General features: G+C 40.5%; 1 protein-coding gene across 6 annotated transcripts in view; it reads right to left on the reverse strand.

The window, feature by feature from the left end:
* Positions 1–16,853, reverse strand: part of MAPK10 (mitogen-activated protein kinase 10) — a 2,349,270-nt gene that overhangs the window by 1,019,832 nt on the left and 1,312,585 nt on the right. For all 6 annotated transcript variants that reach the window (XM_044059145.1, XM_044059143.1, XM_044059144.1 and 3 more), the window contains exon 4: positions 15,951–16,080. In XM_044059145.1, coding sequence (XP_043915080.1) covers positions 15,951–16,080 — 130 coding nt within the window. The remainder of the gene's footprint in view (positions 1–15,950; positions 16,081–16,853) is intronic.

Consider the following 16,853-nt stretch of genomic DNA (forward strand, 5'->3'; position numbering starts at 1 on the left):
GGTCCCAAGAGAGAGTAGAGTCTTTATAAGGGGGTTGTAAAAGGAAAGTTTCTCTCAGAAAAGTCTTGCAGAGTTTATGTAAAGCAACTGAAGAACCTTGGAAACCAGTGTAAAAATTGGATATTGCTGCCAACTGAACTTTGACAGTCGAAGAAGATGACCCTTCTTTGAAAAGTTGGGCTATAAAATTAAGAATATCATGAATAGGAGCAGAGAAGTGATCAATGTTACTTTGTAGAGCTTAGTGAATTAATCTTTTCCATTTACTGCAGTATAGTTTATATGTAGATGGCTTATGAGAAGGCAGGAGTATGTGTCAGACTGGAGGGGACAGCATAAGTTGTCTGGCTATTAATGGAATTGGAGAAGCCAGGCAGTCAGCCTGACATTGGGTATATCTGGATGAATCATGCCCATTGGGTGAGACTGGAGATCTGGAGCTGAGGGGAATAAGGGCAAAGCAGTTGTTGCACTTGTTGTTTAGGGGAGAGGTGAAAAGATCCCAGCGAGGCTGACCCCATTAATGGAATATCCTTTCCGTCACATTCTGATTGAGGAACCATTCACAGGGGTAGAAGAATGCACCTGCTCAATTTGTCTGCTATCACACTGGACTTCCCTGGAATATGCATTGCTATGAGAATGCAGTTGGATGAGTCCCATTGCCACACTCTGAAAGCTTCTCGACACAAGGGGTAGGATCTAGTTCCTCCTTGTTTGTTGATATACCAACCTACTGACATATTGTCTGATTGAACTGCAATCATTCTTAAGAGATCATCATCTTGAAAAGCCTGCAATGCTAAGAGCACTGCACTCATCTCTAGGACATTGCCGTGCAAGTTGATCTCTGTGGAGGACCAAGTGCCTTGGACTGTTTTGTCCAGAAAATGCCCCCTCCCCCACTCTAGCTGGGAAGCATCTGTGGTCACTGTTGCCTTGGGCTGCGGAAACAAATGGGTGGCCTTGTAATATCTGATCTGTTTGGCTTCACCATTTACAAATACTGGTGATGTTTATTTGAGTCGGCATTGGTTGTTGAAGGAAAGACCATTGTGCTGATAACAGCCACTGCAGAATTCTCATGTGAAATCTGGCCAACGAGACTGGTGTTATTGCTGCTGCCATGGATCCTAGAGTCTGAAGAACCAGCTGTGTGGAGATCTTGTTGCTGCAGATTATTTCTGTGACTTGAGATCTGATTGTCTCCACTCTTGAAGGGCGGGAGGGAGGCTATTGTCTCTTTTGTGTCGAGAATTGCTCCTATAAAGTTTAAACTTTGAGTGGGTTCTAGATAGAATTTCTCATAGTTTACAGATATCCCTAGATGTAAACATGTCTGGAGAATGTCTTCTCTTGTCTTCAAAAGTTCAGGCCCGGTTGGGGTGGAAATTAGACAGTCATTTAGATAAAGAAACACTCGGAATCCATGTAGTCTCAAGTGAGCTGCTATTACTGCCATGCACTTGGTAAATACCTAAGGGGTTGTGGTGAGGCCAAAGGGAAGTACTCAGAACAGATAACAATTGGGTCCCAGCCAGAAATGTAAGTACCTTTTGGATCATTTGTTCATCTTTATGTGATAACACACATCCTAAACATCTATCGAGCAAATCCAGTCATCCTTTTCCAGAAATGGAAGAATGGACTGAACCACGACCATCTGGAACTTGTTTCGTCAAACTGATTTGTTCAAGTTGCTGAGATCCAAGATTGGTCTCCAGTCCCCTGTTTTCGTTGGCACTAAAAAGAAGCTTGAGTAACTTCCGGATCCTCTCAGGTCTGGAGGGACCTCTTGGATGACTTATTTTTCTAGCAGCTTTTGTACCTGAATAGCTGCTTGTTCCTTCTGACTGGGTGGAACATCAGGGATTTTTCCTGCATTGGGGAGGAGGAAGGGAAAAGAGTAAAATATATTCTATGGAAATGATCCTCTGCACCCAGGTATCTGAAGTTATTTCCAGCCAGGCTGCCCAGTCCAGCAACAGTCGATCCCTGATTGCCTCCAAAGGAGGGCAATTGGGCCTCCGTTCAGGAGTGTTGGAAGGGTCTGCCAAAGAAAGTTTCTCTGGACCCTTAGTTTTGTGGGCCTCCTCTGCCACGAGGGCGGTGTCTACCACTGGAGTTCCCCTCTGCCCCTGGGGAAACCACTTCCATGTGTGTCTTGAAAAGACACTTGGGATTTTCTGAACCACATTTTTCCACTGCTTCACTGATTCCTAAAGAAGGATTTCTGCAGAGTGGAGAAACATACACCCACTGCAGATAGAGACTGCCCATCTTTCTCACACCTGGACAATGTGCCTCTTACTTTAGGACCGAAAAAAAATGTGCCGTCAAAGGAAGCATTGACAAATGTAGACTTGAAAGGTTCCACAAAGTCACACAAGTGTATCCAGGTGTGCCTCCTGATGGAAATCCCTGAACCCCACTGCTCTACTTGTTCCTTCGGCTACATATGAAATAAGCCTCATGGAAGAGTTGGAAAGAGACTGAGGGTAGCCAACTGGGAAGTAACAGAGGCTCATACTTCCTCGGAAATGGATCCTGAGAGGCTATCTGAAAGCTCTTTAATAAAATCCCTCTGTAACCTACTGAAGTGTACCAGGTAGTTCAGGGACCATAAGAAGAAGGTGGCTGAAGCAGCGGTATGCTTCCTGAACCTATCCCTTGCCTGAAACTCCTTGTTGGGGTGATGGATAGAGGAGCTTTCCTCAGCTAGTTCCTTCTTTATGGCCACTGCCACAACCATGACATCCACAGGCACACCTTTTGTCCAAAATTGTTTGTCCTCAGGATCAGTAATGCCCTGCTAGGAAGCCTGGGGTGTCAGTATTCACTGTCCCTGTGGAGAAAAAGGTTCAGACATCACAGGTGCAGAGATGACAAGGTTAAGCGGTGAAGATCCGAGGAGGTAGGGGCAGTCTCAGCTGCTGAGGGAAACATGGCTCTCTCCAAAACTTCAAAAACTGACCTCCACTGAGAGGGACAGGACTCCAGATCTGAGGGGGTGAGCCTCTGGATTCTAGTCGTTCCTTGTTTCAAAGATAATCATCCTGAGGCAGAAGCCAGAGCCCAGCTAACCCGAGCCAAAGCCCCTAGGTGCAGGGATGGCTACAAAAACTTCAGAGTTAATCCCAATACCTCAGAGCTGACTAGGCAGCTACAGCTCTGAGAGGTCTCTGGCTCCAACTGACCAAAGAACTCAGAGCAAACAACAGATCTGATAATGGAGTTATCTTCAGATCCGAAGCAGACAGACCTGGGAGGCTCAGATCCAAGAACTCAGTAGCTTAAAAAAAGTCAGAGGAGGAGGTAAAGGAGGGGTAATCGATGTACGGAACTCTTGACCCAAAGGGGCAGGAGCTGAGGAAACCCCTGGCATACTCTGCGCCTGCAGAATTTTTATCACCACTCTCTCCACGTCTTCTTTGGTCAAACTCCTAGAAGATTGGGTAGACATCAGAGAAGGTGACTTTGGCCTTTCCAGAAAGGGAGAAGGCACTCTTAATGGAACTTGGTCAAGTGATGGTGAGTATTGGGTCCTTGGTAAAGTAGGTAGGCTTGAAGTCAAATCAATTTCTGTCTAATCCTGTGAAGGTTTAGAGCAGGGGTGTCCAACCTTTTCAGTTGCAAGGGCCGCATTGAGTCAACAGAAATGGTCTGGGGGCAAATGGCAAGTGAGGACAAAAAAAAAAAAAAAAAAAAAAAAAGGTCTCTCACATAAACTGAAGAACAAAAAAAAAAAAAAAAAAAAAGAAACAAAGCGTCATAACCTAAAGAGCAAAATACACCAGGTATATGCAGACTAATACAAAGTCGGCCCACTGGCTGTATTGTAGGTGAATTTGAACGATAAATAAATTAATAAATGCATAATATTTGCCCTAAAATTCAATATCTCATTCTAATTATTAAAAAAAAACAGTTACATCTAGGTAACAAAGCCATCACAACATTCTTCTAAGTATATTGTACTAGCAAGCCCCCCCCCCTTTTTTATTTTACATTTTTTATTAAAACCTTCCAAATCTTTACCACTTCACTTCTAATTTTCAAATTTCCAAGGCAAAGACTTTTCTGTGGGTAAATTATACATCACCATTTTATCTCGTCTCTTCCTACCTTACGTATTAATTGTTGAAATTGGTCTTCCACTAACCTCAGTATAAGTAAATCTCCCTTCAATCAGTCATTCTGACAAAAAGCTATTACTCCCAAATATTACACATGACAGTTCTTCTGAATATGTGTTTCAAACTTGCAGCTTACATGCATACACTAATTTTTGGACTCCCCTTTTTTCCCCAAAGTATACTCAGGCTACTCTTCAGCAGCTTTTGTAGATGTAGAACAGTGGTTTGGATGTCTGTGACCTTGTTGGTCATCTTCTAATCTAGCCAGAATACCTTGGCATACTTTAAAAATATACAAATTCAACAAAACTGATAACATCACACTACAATGCACATTAGTGTGATAATATGGAGAATGGTAAAACCCTCACTTTAATAAAAAACAGGTGAAGAAAAGAAAGCTCTTGATATGAAGATGTCTTTAAGGACCATGAAGCAGCATCAATGCCATCCCGAAGTAGCAAGGCCATCCTGATGTACATTAAACAAGAACGATGACGACAGGACAATCAACATTTTCTCCTTTTTATGTAAATTAGCAACATGGACGCCACCACTAAAAGTAGGAAAGGATATGCTGCCCACTCAAAGCAGACAGCACTGAAATTAAGTGGCACAGATACCAAAAAGTGACAAACGAGTTGCAGAAGGACATCTTGAGCGCTGAGAGATCTGAAAGAAGGTCAATGCATCTTAAACAGCATCTCAGTTAACAATTCCACTTTCTCTTCTTCCTTAGCCAAATTTATTTGCAATTTAAGTTGTATTTTCCTTTTTATGTGGCTTAGGTTAATTTGTCAGACTTTCTTCAATACTCTTCCAACTAGCATCTGAAAGAAATAAATGAGCAGCAAAAGGGGAGATGATGGGAAGACTGCCCTATCTTTTATGGATGCATTTCCACTGAGTTCAGAACAGGTAATCTTTTTATACGAACTGCTCTGAAGAGCTATGCAAAATAATGCCACCTTGTAAATGAAAATGCACTACTGTAAGGACTTAGAGATGCACACAGAAATAAAGATAAGTAAATGTTCTGCTACGACATACCACTTGCTTTACTGCCCCTCTGCAAAGAATGAAGTGAACCTCCAAAACAAGGAGGCTATACATCAACATAAAGTACTAAGCTGGAGGATGGCTGGGATATCTTTCTTAACAAGTAGGTTCACACATGCACTTAAGAAAAATGAGGAAAGACAGCCTTCTGTTGAAGTGATGGCCTCCTACTGCTGAGGCTGAGCCCAGATCTGAATCTTAGAATTGTGATTTTTATGGTCTTTTAGAATACAAATCTTCTAGCAATGGGGGCAGACAGAACGTCTTCTGCCAGAACCATAAAAAGTCCTAGAAAAAAACACCACTTAAGTATGAAAATATGGCAGTGCAGGAGCCATCATTCTGATCTCTAAGTTTTCAGGTGCACAATTCTGTTGCTTTACTCAATATCCAAGAAGTTAAATCAAAGATAATTTAAATGCCCTGCTGCTGACCACCTATAGAAAAGCCAGTGGCAACAAGTCACAAGTGCCAGTATATTTACACATCTCATAACACAAGCTCATCAGGCACTTCATGAAGCATTAACAGTTTTTGTCATAATTCTCTATGAACATTACACATGGCTGCCACTCGGAGACAGAGCACCTTTTCTCTGTCTAATTTTCAAAATTCTCAGTCTAGGTCCAATATTAAGCATCCTTCAGTCAACTATAATATAGCTTAGCTTACCTTTTACTGCTGTAGAATAGATGTTGTAGTAGTCAGTAAAATAAATCCACTTTCTTCACCGCGATCTCACTCCTTCCTTCACCGCAAATTAAAAAAAAAATGACCGAACGGTGTTTTCGCGCATGCGCATACCAGCGGAAAGATGCTGGTATGAAAAAACGTGAAAAAAAGAAAGTTGGCGCATGCACAGAACAGCAGAAGTATGCGGACGTGTAAACACACGGAAAAAAATTTAAATTTCAATTAAATTTAAGGGTCGCTGGCCGCATGGAAGAGTTCTGAGGGCCGCATGCGGCCCGCGGGCCGCGGGTTGGACACTCCTGGTTTAGAGTTTTCTGAAGTCAGATGTGAAGAAGTGGATGGATCCATATGTTTTCTTGTCCATATTTTTGGATCCGAGGAGGTTGTAGGATCTGGAAGCTTTGGATTTTTAATTGACAGATCTGATGGAGAACTTGGAGCCGATAGAAGACTCTTCTTGATTTTTCAGATATTTTTGAGGAAGAAGAGGAAGGGCTAGATGATATTGATTTGCCCTTTTTTACTTATCGGAGGGGGAAGCTCCAGATAATGCCTCATTGAATGCTAATGGAAGAAGACCCTTCAGAATCAATTTATTTTTGCATTCAGCCAGAGCCCCATGGTTGAACGCGTGGCATATTGAGCAATCTTCGTGGAGATGGTGGGGTCCCAAACAATAAACACTCAACGTATGTGAATCAGAGTAAGGCATTTTTCTACCACACTTTCCAGACTTTTTGAAGCCAGACGGCCCTTTTTTTCTGCCATACTGAGGAGCAGAGAACAAGTTAATCAAAAAGACTAGGAATAGAAATCTTTTTTTCTTCTTTTTAGTTAAAAAGAGAAAAAGAAGATAAAGGGGGGATACCAACAATGGTAGTAGGGGAATACACTAGGTGTAAAGGGAAGGAATACTAATGATAGTATTCAGAGGTACTTTTATACGAAAAGAAAAAATAAATATCAGTAAGAAAGCAGTTACTAGGTAAGGGATATAAGCTAAAACTAGAAAGATAAACAGAGAAACCCAAAAAACTATAAAATTCATCTAATTCAGTATAATGAGAAATGTTATTGGATTTTACGCTTGAAAATGCATATCTCCAGGTCTGAATGGGCATGTGTCTTTGAAACACTTCTTAATGACATTCATATGAAAGTATGAAATAATTATGTCAACCTTTTGATTTTAGTATCTTTTATTTATTTGCATACTCAAATATTAAATGTTGGATTTTATGGAATTTTATTTTATTTATTTTAAATGTGCCACATGACTAGGATTTATACATCATGTGACCATTTCACATTGTATTTAAATGTGTCACATGACTAGCATATATCATGTGACATTCCACATTGTTTTAAATAGTGGTTGCACTTGTTCTATTCAGATTTGCCTGAAGAAGCCACTTTGCGGGACAAACATTTTTAACTTCTGATCTTGTAATAAACAAAGTGTTTTTTGTACTTTTAATGCTTTGCGTGTTTACTCAGTGGTTTTTGTTTTTATATACTTAGGAAGGGTGCATTATGGGTGAGGGAGAAGCTTGAGAGATTTTTGGTTTCCATAAGCTACTGTAATGGCCAGGTCGGATCTGAGGAATGAGATCTGAAACCCCCATAAGTTTAGGATAGAATGAAAATTGAGAACATCAGATCATCTGTTTTTACAAATCCAAATTGGTTGGAGTTACATTTTGAAGACTGCTTATGTAATTAGCTCTGCAATTATGCCTTTCATAACCTAACAGACAATACTAGTAAGGCTAGTAAGTATATGATTAATGGGGTCAGTGGTGGGACATCCCTTGTACTGTGGCACAACTATGACTATTCTTTACACTTCCCGGTCATACACTGGAAGAGATACATAAGCTGAAGAGATGTAGAAGGGGTTCTAAGCAAGCACCTCCGGTCTTATTGCTACCCATGGATCTAGTACTGTTTTGGTTCCGAGAGGGCTAACAGAACCAAATCTATGGTAATTTGGAGGGAAGGCAGTCTGAGAGTGTATAAGAGGGGTGTGAGGTTAGATCTAAACTCATCCGTAAGGGTATCTGGAGTGGTTTCATGGTCAGAGTGGGATGCTCCATTGGAAATAAGTTAGGTACATAGCTGTATATTACCTCTAAATTTCCTTATGTAACCGGAGATCTTCTGGTTATGTGAGTACTTGTGACAACTCTTGAGTTCATAACTGGTCTTGTACTCTCTCATTGCTACACCTTTCTAAACATACTGGAAAATATTAAGATAGAACCAAACACCCTAATACTGGGTGATTTTAACTACCCTGCCATTAACTGGGAAAACTACTCATGTCCCAACACCTTTGCGCAATGGTTCTTGGAATTCATAAATTCCAACGCCCTGGATCAACTAATCCATAGTCCCACCAGGGGCTCCAATATCCTAGACCTGGTCATTACCAACATGGGAAATCAATGCTCCATACCTATGGTCACCCCCTCGTTAGTCAGGTCTGACCATAAGCTAATCACCCTTAACATCCACATCCCACCCCACCCCCAGTAAAGAAACCACCATAAAAACTTCTCCAAAGCCAACTTCATGCTACTCAAGTCAGAAGTGACAAACTTCATGACACCCATGCAGACGGAACTGAAAGTTCAACTGCTGAATCCTACACTAAGGCACTGTATGAGCACATCCACTCATGCATGAATTGTGCCATCCCAAATAGAACCAAAATGCTCTCATCCAAAAAAAGGAAGCCAATCTGGTGGTCCCCTGCCATAAACAAACTTTACAACAAAAGGAAGAAACTTTTGCAGAAAAGAGGAAAATCCCAGGATGCAAAAAAACTCCCTTACTAGCCTCAGTAAGAAACTGAGATGCCTCATAAAATCCTCCAAAGCTAGTTACGAAAATAAAATTGCCAAAGATTCCAAAGACAACCACAAAGCATTCTATAACTATGTCAAGAATCTAAATGGCAATGCTCAGATCTGCTCTGAGCTAAAACAGAATGGCATTAAATATACTGATCCGAAGGATATTGCCAATATCCTGGCAGATCGATTCAGTGCCAACTTCACCCTCCTCTCACCCCATAAATGGCCCATCTCAATACCGGAAGATTGCCAAATTCCAGTAATAACGGCCACACAGGTACAAAACGCACTCTCTAAAGCCAAGAATACAGCATCCATGGGACCAGATGACATCCCGGGCTGTGTACTACATGAACTACAATATGAACTGGCACCTCACCTAAGTGTCATGTTTAATCATAGCCTCACCTCAAGTTTCGTGCCCACTGAGTGGCAGAGCTACAGTTATCCCAATCCACAAGGGGGATCCACCTTGGATCCCGGAAACTACCGTCCCATCAGTCTGACAAGCCTTATCTGCAAGGCCATGGAGCGTATTATCATGGAACTTATAAACAAAGACATTGGCAACCTTCAAACACTGGACCCCACCCAGTTTGGGTTTGTGAAGGGCCGATCTTGTCTCCTGAACCTGATTGACTTCTTTGAATCAGTCTCCAGAGCCATGGACAAGGGTAAGGTGGTCCACACAGCCTATCTAGACCTTGCCAAGGCCTTTGACACCATCCCCCACTCTGGAATCATAGATAAACTTACTAAGTTGGGCATTAATCCCTATGTCACCCAATGGGTTGCTAAATGGCTTACTGATAGAACCCACACTGTAAAAGTAGCCGACTCCAAATCCAGCTCCAGACAAGTGACAAGTGGAGTACCTCAGGGTTCAGTCCTGGGGCCGCTCTTGTTTGGCATCTACTTCTCTGAAGTACAGGTCAACACTAAGGGACTCTGGCTAACAAAGTTTGCAGATGACTGCAAACTGGGAGCCATTATTGAATCCCCAAATGATGTGGATACTCTACAAAAGGGCCTTACAGAAACAGATGCTTGGTGCCAGAGCCATGGGCTCAAGCTCAATGCCAAGAAATGTATTGTTATCCCTTTGGGAAAAAACATGTATCCATGAATTACCATATAGGTGGCAGTCCACTAAACACAGAAAGTGTGATAAGAGACTTAGGGACACAGGTGGACAGTGGTCTCACCTTCGATAACCACATCGCCACAACAGTCAGGAAATCCTTCTATGTGGCACACCTCATCACGAAGGGCTTTTCATCCAGAAAAAGGAGGTCATTGTCCCACTGTACTCATCCCTCATTAGACCCATTATAGAATACAACGCCCCATTTGGTATGTACCTCTCAAGACATCTGCAACAACTGGAAAGGCCTCAGAAATACCTCACTAAAAGAATCACAGGCCTAAAGCAGATGCCCTACGCTGACCGCCTTAAAAAACTCCAGCTATACTCTGTCGCATATCGTCTACTCAGAGGCGATCTCTGCTTAACATACAAGGCCATGTCAAACCCAGAGCTGTTGGACATGCTACACTTAAAGAAATCCCAATCCCTCAGAGCTACATGCTCCAGGGATCTAAACCTTGTCATCACAATAAACAAAACATGCTGGAGGTATAGGTTCCTGACCCAGAGACTCCCCAGACTCTGGAATAGATTGCCCATACATGTCAAGCAGAGTACCTCTTTGGACCTCTTCAAGAGGAGCCTTGACGATTGGATGGGAGAAAGGAAATTCACCCCAGGGATCACATCAGTCGCCCTGCTAGACAGGGGTCCAGGAAAGTAAATAATGTGGGAAGAAATAGCCAGGGAATTGTTATGGCTAGGCTTGTATAGGCCCTAGGGCTGATAGCCTAGTACCAACCTATGAACCTATGAATGTTTGAAGGTTTTGCTTACCATCTTTAACTCTCTTTTGCAGTTGTGAAGTGGTGACATTGTGTAGATAGCTAACATCTTCTTTTTTATTGTAAAGTTAACTGATGTGGAAATCCCACCATACAAGTTTACTTTTGAATTACCACTAGTTTTTATGGCAGATGAACATGGTCTCTTCAATGCATTTGTCCATAAGGGAGTGGACCTCTTTGAAGTATGTTAGAGCATCAGGTAATGGGTTGCCTGAAGAAATAAGCATTTTAAGTTTATCATGAATGTTGGTGAGTGTTAAGCAGATGGTTTCAAAGAAGTCCTTTAATACAGTAGGATTTACTGGAGTCAATGCTTGTTATAAGGTTAAACCTTGCTGCTAGGTGATCAGACTTAAGTAAGGAAATAGGAACTTGGCATGGTATAAAAAGGTATAGGGGACAATTTAATCAATAAAATTTGCATTATAAAAATCAAGAACTTTCTAGACATAGCTGTTAGTTGTATAGGTTTGCCAGCTGATTGAGGACTACTTGAAGTTTCCCAATATAAGAGTATTCAGTCTAACAGAGGTTTTCTAACTAACTTAGATAATTATCATGTTTTAAGGGGGACAAAAGGGGACCTGTAGCTGGCAGTAATGTGTAAGCTGATTTTACTTACAGTTACTAGATCCTCCACATGTTCCAGGCTGATATCACATGAAATTTTAAGTATAACAATAGTGTTTTTACTAAATACAGACACATCTCCACAGCTCACCAAGGATCTGGACTGGAGTGCATGATAGAAACTGTACCCAGGTGTAGAGAAAGCGCTATAGCTACTATGGAACCAGGTTTTGCTAACTGCCCAAATGCGGATGTCTTCAAGGATAAGGGAGGGCTCAAGTTATTTTATTGTTTAAGCTTCTAACATTGACCAAAGCTATGATGATGACATTTAAATTAGAATTTCCTAAGTAGGTATCCGTGTATGTTGACTTTATCTAAAAAAAGGCATTATGAAGAAAACAAGGTTTTTTTCAGCATGTAAAAACCATGAGATGGTAGATGCAGTCCATCTTTACTAAACTAGGAGGGTCTATTGATCATGTGATCCTAGACAGATACACAATGTATCCTCCTAGAATGACACCCATTAGCTAACCAAATGTCAATCCAATTATTTAGGCATCAGTCTCAGTAATGGTAACTTTGTTGGAAATATATGCAAAGAAATCAACTGTGTCTCTCTGCATCAAACAAAGGCTAGGTACCTAAAGTTGCTCATAGCCCCTTGGCATTTACAAGGCTGCAATCAAACGTGGGGCAGTGAGGAGATCCTGAGGGCCTTTTTAAAATCCCTAACTTAGGAGGCTTAGACAAGAATGTTTAGCCACCTCTGAACATGGTGGTTTGGTGTTATGCACCTGCTGACCAGCTATAGGTGGAGTGAAGAGTTGAGCCTCAAACCTATGTAAATAATTGCCATCTCTCCCAAGTGGAGGCCTAGCAAAAGACATGAGGCAGTTGCCACACTACCTGAAAATACTTAATGTTAACAGACTGTCTATAGAAGAGGTATAATGAAACAAACAACCTATGTGCAGTAATTAGAGAAAATCCACAGACATTTGGCAGCAGGAAAACACAGGGGAACACAGTGTGAAACAGCATACAGTCTAATATTGGCAATCATGTCCACAGTTTGGGAACATACAACAAAGAACTACAAAGTACAGCAGCACAATGACACTTTCATTGTCAGGGACAGGTTCCCTAATGCACTGAATAAGTTTGTTAGCAAGTGGCATAAGCTAAATAAGGTCAACAAGGAGGAATGGGTAAAGTCAGCTATAATGTATGACAACCACAGAAAATATATCCCAGAACACCTGTATTACAAAACAAACTAAAAGTGCAGAAAGAGAGACAAGTGCTGCTTACATCTGAGTTGTCAGGCTCCCCTGTGAGTGGTGGATATACAAAGGTCAGACAATATCAATTTAACAGTAATAGGAGGTTTGTAAATGTTTTAAAAGAAACAAAAATGTTTACTAACTAGTAACCAAGAGAACTCAGGTTATCAAGCATAACAGTAATATAGAACAAGGGAAAAGGCTAATCCAAAGCTACATAAAATTTTAGAAGCCTTAGGAGATGCCATACCCTAAAAAATACAAACAATGTAAGCACTAGGTGTTAGTAAGGCATAAAACATCGAATAGAACAGTCCTACTGTTCTGGTTCCAAGCCCAAATCACACAACTACTAATGGAAAGAGGCAGCTCCTAAACACTTTATGCCATTCATGGGTCCTCTCAAATTATCTATGGTATGAGCCCATATATTATTACTAGGGGTAACACGCAATTATTGACAATGTGATGGGTAAGAACAATATTAACACCAAATAAGATATGTTAATTCAAGAACCAAAAGGGAAATTGACTAGGCTTAAAATGGTCTGCAAGGACAGCTATACTAGTACTTACCTATGAACATATGAACAAGGTTTAAAACCTATTTTCATAAAGTGAATGAGAATTTTCACTTTAACTCAGATCTGATGTCCCAGATGGATATGATATAACAAGATAGGTAAAGCTTACTAGCAAACAACTCCTAACTTAAACAAAGCTACTTGCAATCACAATTAGTGATAAAGGAAGAGGCCGTATTTTCCATGCCTGATGAATCTGTCTAGTGCAACATATTTCAATTTGAGTTACATGGCATCCCAATCATCTTTCAGTGAATAGGCACACCACTGTTTCACATAGAATCTCAGATGATACCAGCCCGAAACACGTGAAGGTTCTAATGACCACTAAGCAGCAGTGCACCTCGATGAAGTCATAATTCACTGGAACGACAAGGAAACATAATCAGTCTTAGACTCCATTTAATGAAGATGACCTAAAATAATAATCTAGTCGAACGACAGAGTGCACTGGAAGAAAAAATGGCCATAGAATGGAGAATTCCCATATTGCAAAAGTGGAGCGTATAGAAAACAATGTCCACAGCCCATTACCTTCCTTAGATAAATCAGTTTTGTCAAGATTACTTCTGCTTTCTCTGCACCTCCATGCCCCTTTACTGACTTAATTAAGCAAGGGACCCGCTAAAAGTTAAACGGGCTGAGGAGGCAAAAACAAAGAACTGCTATTCTGAATTTAAAGGTGGCACTCCATGCTTCTTTGGGGCTGATAATACTTGAGTTATTGAAAAAGTTTACTGTCCAAACAAATATGTCGGCTGGAAGTGGTTATTTTCCCAGAGTGTTTAAGAATTCCAACATTCCAATGTCATGTGAAGTGGATCCAGAGATCCCTAAACCATAATCACTCTATTTGAAAAAGGGTCAGCTTGACAATGAAGTGGGTTTTAAACACCTTGATGTACTGTCAGTTAGGTCAGAAGTTCCAGTAGGCTAATGTCATGCCTCACTAGCTTTGGTGGCTGTATGGTAATGGAACTTGTTACAAAAATGCTTGGGTCACTAACTGATTCATCATTCTGCAGTCCTTCCTCTTCTCAGGGGAACAACTGGCTAGTCTTTGTCACTGGAATGCTTTCTCCGAGGTCCAGTGGTTCTGCGGTTGCTTGCCTCTCTAAGCCTGCACTAGTATGGGATATGTAACACCAGTACCAAAAGATTGGGGGGGTGGTCTTGTGACAGAGGGTATATACTTCAGAAATGTTTTTTAGAACTCCACCTTGCCAGTACACAATACTGACTCACATTGGTTTAATTATTGAGGTATGCCTGGAAAGCAGTGTAAAACTCATGTTAAATGTTGCAGATTGTGCTCTCCTACAGAAAGACAAAGTGTCTGAGAGTGCAACAGATTGTGAATGCAGCTTACCAAAGAAAGCCGAAGATGCTTTTTTTACTTGAGAAGCCAGACTGTAAGCTGTTCTTAATAATGAAGAGCCCAGAGTTATTATATATGTCTCACAAAGAAAACAAAGATCTGTTTGTGGGAAAGAAGTTAATCAAAAGACAGAAAGTAGGGTGCCTAACCTGTAACATTTATCATCAGAAGTATACTCCCAGTTTACTAAAATGTACTTTAAAGCTGAAGAATGCAGGGTTTTAGTTCAATCCTTTAAAGATGAATAAAGCTAAGTTTTTGTTAAATATCTTTTGAAGCAAAAGTAAGTGAAACTATATTTTGAGCTGACTGCAACTTTATTAACATACAATTTAAGGTAGCAGCCTTTATTAAGCATGCATACTTTTTTATTCCCAGAAAAATGTGTATAGCAACAAGTTTTGTTACTGCATGCATCTAAGCATCTATTCACACACACACACACACACACACACACACACACACACACACACACACACACGCACGCACGCACGCGCGCGCACATACACACACACACACACACACACACACACACACACACATGCATAAAAGTAGAACTTGAATATACTAAGTCAGAGATCACTGTATCTTGGAGTAATCCATTTTCTCTGAGGTATAGAAATTTTGGAGTTAATATATATAAGTAGCCAGGGTGTAGGGGATGCAGCAGCCATCCCACAACGGGGATGCAGGGGGGCTGTTCCCTTGCAAAAATCAACTTAAAGGAGAAAAGCAATTTTCGATGTTCTCTGTTCTCCTTTAATTTCACTGTTTTTTTTTTTCTTTTTTCTTTTTTTTTGTTATTCTGGGACTCACGATTGCAGGGGCTGGAATTAAAATAGTTGTTCATATAAAATACACATATAGCTAAGAGTCGATGTGGTAAAGTAGAAACAATCAAGTCTTAGTATGGCTCAATCAATATTCCCTGGCACACAGAAAATACAGAGAAAGAAAAACACCTTATTGTTATGAAATATATCCCTGCATTTATCCTGTAGTACAGCTAATACTTACACAGCAGCAGCTCAGAAAAAGACAGGCATTTTCCAGCTGAGGTACGCTCAAACGACACAGACTCTTTCACTAAAAACATATTTTTCTTCAACATAAAATGTTTGTGTTGAAGCAGGACTTGATAAATTCTCCTTTAGAAAGGCATATGAAAACATTAGACATGTCACACACATACATTATTACGTCTAGGAATAGTTAAAGCCTAAGCTAGGCATATCAGATATAGCCATTGTCTGCAGTAAAAAATTATCAGCAGAACCTTATATTACATTACAGTCTGCTGTTTTGCAGCCAGGGAATGGACACACACACATTTCTGAGACAAAAAAAAATATCTGGTGCTTCCTAGCTGAAACATAATCTGCCAAAGGTAATTAATAAGGCAAGAACATTTAACAAGATGATGGGGCGTGACAATAAAGTCTACTTACATTTTTGTGATTGACACACTTCATGAGCACAAGTTCTCTGTATGCTCGTTTGGCATGTGTCTGGTTTTGGAATGGTCTGCTGAGTTTCTTAATGGCAACATTTCTGTCAAGGACAGCATCATATGCGGCACTAAAAGAAGAAAACAGAAATAAGCTTAAAAATTCTGGTGCAGCTATGGTATTATACATGTCTGTGTGGTGTACAGAGAACTAGTAGAAACAACAATCAAGTCTTCAAACAGAAGCAAATAAACATGCTGCAGCCACATGTTATTTCAAAACATTTTGAAAATGCAGGATTTTTGTACAGCAGGAGTATGTGAAACTACTTTTATGATAAAAAAACTAGCACCATTAAATAATGTCAAAATATTAAGTGAGAGGCATTGCTGTTTATATTAATCTGATATGGGATGCTACATGCTAATATTTAGAGGTGATCACAGTTATGAACACAGGGTTATCATTTTCAGTGTTACATGTAGCCCTGCAATCTTTTTATGATAGCTTTATAAAAGCTCGGAATTGCTTAACAGGATGAAAAAAAATCACATTCATAACTGTGGAACATGGAACAATTGGCTTGCACCACATCTCTGTATGACCCACTTTTAAAATCTTGTTTCTGATAATTCAATACCTGAACTTATTTTAATTCTTAGGTTTATGGGTTCATAGGTGTATACTAGTGTAATGCAAAATGGGGCCTTTATAAGCTTAGCCATGCAACACAAATGTATCCTATGAGTTATACTACCTTAGCTTATTTAAGGGGTGTAAGTCACATAGGGCATGACTTAACAGCTGCCTCCATCCATCAGAGATATGGGTGTCAGACCAGTGGTGATTTTCCGATTTCCCATCCACTGGTCAAGGTTATGCTTGAAAAGGGTTAGGGAAGGG

This window comes from Protopterus annectens, chromosome 17.part0 (assembly GCF_019279795.1).
Source record: "Protopterus annectens isolate FY-2018-M chromosome 17.part0, PAN1.0, whole genome shotgun sequence".
Classification (NCBI taxonomy): Eukaryota; Metazoa; Chordata; order Ceratodontiformes; family Protopteridae; genus Protopterus; species Protopterus annectens.